Raw genomic sequence first — 6,000 nt, 5'->3', positions numbered from 1 at the left:
AATTGTAAAAAAAAAAAAAAAAAGAAAATCTGCCCTTCTCTTGCATAAAAATACTGGAAACCCTCAAATACCACCTTGAACAAAACAGCCTAAAAGCTCGAGATGAATTTTGTCATATTCCATCCACTGTCTTCTCCAAAAATGAGCATGCATGTGAAAACTCTGTCCCTTGTTTAATAAAAAAGCTCCAAAAACTCCCCCTTGATCAAATTGGGAAAATAGTCTCTGAAGGCACAAGTGAGAGAATACATTATAATTAACTACATCAATAATGTGAGCTGAGGGAAAATACGAAGTAGGAGCACAGGAAAAAACGCTGCGAGCGCGGACGCACACACAACAGTCTAACCTACCAGCATCTTATTATTGTGCAACACTGAAGAACTTCGCGTCACTCCCTTAAGGTGTCTCACCTGTACTCGTCGTGACACCAGAGTCTTGCGAGAAGCGAGACGAGACTTGTGACGTCGGGGGGTTACCTGTCTGGCAGGAATCAAGGAGCGGGGTGTAAACGGCTATGCAGGACGTTTAAGCAGCGATCCGGGACTGCGGCCTGTGTTAAGAAAAGCAGCACAGTCGAGCGGTAGGCGATAAGATTAAATCGATTCAGCGTGTGAGTGACCCGCGGCACTCCCCCCCCCCCTTCTCCAGGTTGTTCTTTAACCAGGCGTCGGCTCTATAGGGATGATGGGAACGATAGTAGCGACAGGGGCACTGGTTGGGTGTTTTTTTGTATAGTAACTATTCAAGTTCCGACGGAGGCACAAGTTTCCCTCCTCTCTCTTACATGTAAAAATGAAGCTCCAAATAGTTTAGCAGCAGCTGAATAATGTGCATGAGCTGTAGAGCTTTACAGACACTGTTGTTGGTGCTACCCCCAGGGGAGAACTAAAATGAGCGTTTTGTTGCTAAAGTAAAAATAGTGATAAGCTAAATGGAAAACTTCTCATTGCTTGTAAGAACCAAGTAACCATACATAGCAAAACCAGGCTGCTCAGTAACTTGTGAACATTTGAATGCATGCAGAAACTTTCCATATTTTTTTGTGGGGGTCCATTATAAAATAATACAGAATATATTTTGTTTCACTGGCAGGTCCTGCATGTGTAGCAATGTCCCGACCCAACCCGGTGGCTGCCACACGTGGCCGGACATCACCCCTTAATAACCATTCTTCAGCCCATCGAACCTCAGCAACGCCACCGGCAAACAAGTCTACCTCCAGACGAAAGAGCCCCCCAGAAGACATAACGTTCATTTCAGGTTCTGCTGAATCTCCTCCCGAGGAGCCACCCTGCTGCCCTTCACTCTGCGGAGCATGGGCTGCCTATAAAGCTGTTTTGTGTTATGTGGTATCTTGCAGTCGCTGCCTTCAAAAAGACCCTGATATATATATAACATACCCCCTGGAAGTCAGGGATATCGGACCCCACAATGGTCATTCTGCTGGAAGCCCTCATCCGCCCCGTGCTATTGAAAGGGGCAAGAAAGCTGGGCTTGGTAACAGCTTTAGTTATCCAGATGTTAAGCTATTGGGGGTTCCTGTTTACAACAAGCAGCCATGTCCAGTCAAAACAGAAACAGATGCTACAAAAGACTACACCACTTCTGTTTCACAGCTTGCCCCTCGTACCTCCGCAGGTGACTACTATTCATTGCAGGAGTCTGATCCTGAACTTTCAAGGTGGAGCAGCTCCATGTCCAGTGCAGAAATAGATGTGTTGATATGGCACAAGCTGACTGAACTGTTCAGTCTCCATCAAATTGATGAACTAGCAAGGTGTACCTCAGAAACTGTTTTCTTGGAGAAGAGCGGCATGATAACAGATTTGATTAATAGCCTGACACAGGATTACCAACTGGAAGAGCAGGATGCAGAATGTCGGCTGGTGCGAGGAATTATTCGTATCAGCACTCGTAAAGTTCGTCAACGTGGGGGAGAAAAGGGCTATGGAGGCCAGCAGAATAATAGCCGGAATGGTGGCAAGGCACCAGACAGTGGCAATGACACCATGCACGAGTCTGGACTGACAAGCCAGGATGGTGTGTAAAAATGTGTTTTGTTGGTGGGCTTTAGCATCCAAGGACATATATTACAGATTATAGTTGATGCTCTTCCCGTTTTTGATGGACATATATAAAGACCCTTTCAATCTGGCATAAAGTCCTCAAAGTTAGACATTTACAAAACAAACACACAGAAAATTCCACACACTCAGGATCTGCACTTTTGTTTTTGTTAGCAGGGAAGCAGTAGCTACAAATCACAAATTATAACTCCATTTTGTAATACTTCATAGGTACTTCCATATGTGCTTCAAGAAACACCTTATTTACCCCAATACATTTACTCTCTTTATCCAATATTTGCTTCTTACCTCCTAAGAGGTTCCAGGCAACAAGGGACCCACAGATACTTGTTTCAGGTTTATGTGAGTAAGGCTGTATCACCAAAAAATGAATGACTGCTTTTGTACTCATGAGACCTGAGAGGGGCACATACTATGTGAGGGAGCCAAAATGCAATTCCACAAGAAGGGCTGTGATACATGGCTGAATAGTGGAGGTGGGATGAAAAGGCCAGTCATTAAGGTTTCATATAGGATACCATATTTGTTAATTTATACATTATGCATATGATAATTTTTTTTCTTTTTATATAAAAAGTAGCTTTATTTTTTGCTGCCCAAGTCATGAATGTGCATCAACTAAATCTCAGTTGAAAGTCATGGAAGTTTTGGTTGACAGGGCAGTAGTTTATTTTTTGCAACAGATGAGCATACAGGCAAACATCTTTCATATTTTGGTACGGATGTGATAAGAATAAAATATTAAAATTGTTCCGACTCCTAATAACTTTAAATACAAGCAATGGAAATGATAAAATCAGATTTAATAGCTTATGTGGAGGCTATGACAGAAGGTTCAATTAATATATAAGTTGTTTTAGTTCATGTAGTTTGATTTTGGTTTAAAATTAAGGATGTGGCTTATATTTTTGAGCTCTGGCAGGGATAAAATGCCTTGTATGTTGTGCACTTTCAATCAACAGCTATGTACTGACTCCACAGCCCTGCCTATGCTTTCATTTTTTCCATCAACTTCTCCTAGTCTTATCCCTCTCCTGATTTCACTTACAGATCTGGATGTACAGATATCAGAAGAGACAACATCAGACCTCAAAGCAAGAAACATGAGGAGATACAGCACACCAGGTACATAGACGTTCTGTGTTTTTAATTGTGTGTAACACATGTTTTAGAAAACACAATATCCAAAAAATATATCCTTGTGATGTGATATCAAAGACAGATGAATATAGGTTTCAACTACCCACTTCGTTCCAGAAATGAAATTCTGTGCCAATAGTCTTCTACCCAAATTCTTGTCTCACAACTTTCCTCCAAACCTCCATGTGCCCAAACAATTGTCTCCCTGAAATAAGCAAAAGATACAAAAAATATAAGATAAAAATCAGTCTTTTAGATTTCCCTTGACGATCCTCGCACAGTCTTTTCAGCTGCAGTCAAAAAATCTCCAAAAATGATATATTGAACAGAGAAAAAAAAATAGTGCATTATAGCTAATTATTGCTGCAGCACTCAGTGCCAGGGTCTATTTCTAGGTGTAGTTCCCCTGAAATGCTAATTTCTTAAATAATCTGCATTATCTGCATTGCAAATGCCTGTTATTGCTAATAATTCCGCTCTGTTCTATCTATATATTTTGTATTGTAAAAGTAATACACCAGTGCTAAAAAATTTCAAGCTAGCAAAAGTCACTTTTAAGTTCTGTACTTTATATAGTCACAGAACTGCTTGGTGACTTCTAATATGCTCATTTCACAGAAGGATGTGTTTCAATATGTAATCGGTGAATGAAATACATGATAAATGCTTTGTCTTTTGGTAGAGAGAAGTAAAGCTTGCTCTATGCACCATTTGTTCCTAATGATCAGTTTGGACCATTTCCAAACCAAAACAATAACTACAAAAACAAAACAAAAAAAAAAAAAAAGTTCTATACATGTGCAGAATGGGGTTGGTACAGTTTGAGACTGCACATCCATCCACATAGCGATCTGACTCACAGTACTGCCAATTTTTCTTAATAGTCCACATGCTATTATGTTGGGCAGAGCACCACTAGAATCCACACTGGTACAATAGCCTGTCTTAAATTTACAAGATACATAATTTTCCTCAAAGTAGGACAAACTACACATTATGTATTAACAGAATATAACACGTTACATTCTGCAAAGATACTGAATTATTGGCCATAACATTTAGTTGTAATAGCTTTAACTTTAATAGGGATATGTAATAAAAGGTGCAAAGTTTGGTCCAGTCACCCACAGTAAGCTATCGGCAGATAGCATTAACTGGGCACCTGTTTAAAAGAACTTGGTTCTTGGCACTTGGTTGCTATAAGTTTCTACACCTGGACAAACTATGCCCTTTCATTAAATATTGAGGTGAGTGGGGTAATGAGATATAGACTTATACAAAAAGGGTATATTCATTTTTAACACTCGTATAAGCTAAAGCTTGGCTTTTATTTGTCAAAATGCAATTCAGATGCATAGAAGCATTCATAGAAACATTCATAGAAACCTCATCAGTTGAATAATGCAAGTAAAATAAAATTGTTATACGTACTGTGTTCAGGCACGACATTAGATTCCCTTGAATAACTAAACATTAACCCCCCCCCCCATTATTGGTAGACATTACACAAGCTACTAAAAATCAGCATACAGTATGACTTTTCCCTAAACACCTCACAAAAGCAACTGTTACTAAGGCACAGAAGAAAGAGCATAATGTAACATCACACACTTAATTTATATTGCAGCTACTGGGAATAAATAGCTCTTTTGCAATGCCTTATGGGGAAAAACACTGACTAGTAGTGATAGATATAATCTGAAGTTTCAGTAGAAAGCCTTAAAGCCTTTTATACTGTTGATTTTCAGGTCTTATTATTTTGTACAATGCTTTTCAGCTCAGTGGGTGTCTAGAAACCTGTAAATGGAATTCTGATCTGATTTACAGCGTATGTGAAAGGTGATAAAACATCTAAAGAAATGTTCAGTGTGAGGTTAATATAAACCAAAATGGAGCGATTCAATGACTGTTGACATTTTTACCTCTGTTTACTTCAAAGGAAAACTATACCCCCCCCAAACAATGTAGGTCTCTATAAAAAGAAATTGCATAAAACAGCTCATATGTATAACCCTGCTTCATGTAAATAAACAATTTTCATAATAATATACTTTTCTAGTAGTATGTGCCATAGGGTAATCATAAATAGAAAATAGCCATTTTAAAAAATAACTAGTCCAATTGGAGACTTAAGGGGGGGCACAAGGGTCATTACTGTTGATTTTGAATCTGAGCTGCATGCTAAGGATCAAGTGCAAACTCACTGAACCATTCTGTTCCATGTGGCCCCCCTTCTAGTCGCTGATTAAGAGAGCTGAAAAGCAGGAAATAATGTTCTGTTCTGTTACACATCCAGCCACTTCAGCCTTTATACATTACATTTTTGGCTAACTAACTATATATTGGAACATTTTTTTATTTTGCACAGTCTATTTTATTTACCCAGTTTTTATTTTTACACTGAACTGTTCCTTTAAGGACATTAAGGCATTTCTCCATGTGTAATAAAAGGCACACGTTTTTCTAGGTGCAGTAACCCAAACTTGCTGATTGTTTGCTAAAGGTGACAGACTTATTACATATGAAAATACCCCTCCTCCAAAACACCCCTTCCTAAACACACTTCCCATTTTTTGTTTTTCAATAGACCAAAAAAAAAAAATGGTGTAAAATCAAGGAAATGTATTATGCATTATCTATTGGTGGGACCACAAATAAAAGAGCTATAAAATGACGTAAAACTTTTAAAACCAGGGGATGGAAAAATTGAGGTTTCACTGTATAAATGCTGTGTCTCTGGCTACACTGAAGTCAGGGGCACATATATGAT

At 38.9% G+C, this 6,000-nt stretch overlaps 1 protein-coding gene across 4 annotated transcripts in view; it reads left to right on the top strand.

Annotated features, from left to right (window-relative positions):
• Nucleotides 1-385: 385 nt before the first annotated feature.
• Nucleotides 386-6,000, top strand: part of kdf1.S (keratinocyte differentiation factor 1 S homeolog) — a 10,071-nt gene continuing 4,456 nt past the window's right edge. For 2 of the 4 annotated variants that reach the window (XM_018247942.2, XM_018247945.2), the window contains exons 1-3: nt 389-583; nt 1,096-2,043; nt 3,141-3,215. In XM_018247942.2, coding sequence (XP_018103431.1) covers nt 1,113-2,043; nt 3,141-3,215 — 1,006 coding nt within the window. In that variant the 5' untranslated portion in view covers nt 389-583; nt 1,096-1,112. 4 annotated transcript variants of the gene reach the window in all.

This window comes from Xenopus laevis, chromosome 2S (assembly GCF_017654675.1).
Source record: "Xenopus laevis strain J_2021 chromosome 2S, Xenopus_laevis_v10.1, whole genome shotgun sequence".
NCBI classification, from domain to species: Eukaryota; Metazoa; Chordata; class Amphibia; order Anura; family Pipidae; genus Xenopus; species Xenopus laevis.
This window is presented reverse-complemented; position numbering and strand designations above follow the sequence as displayed.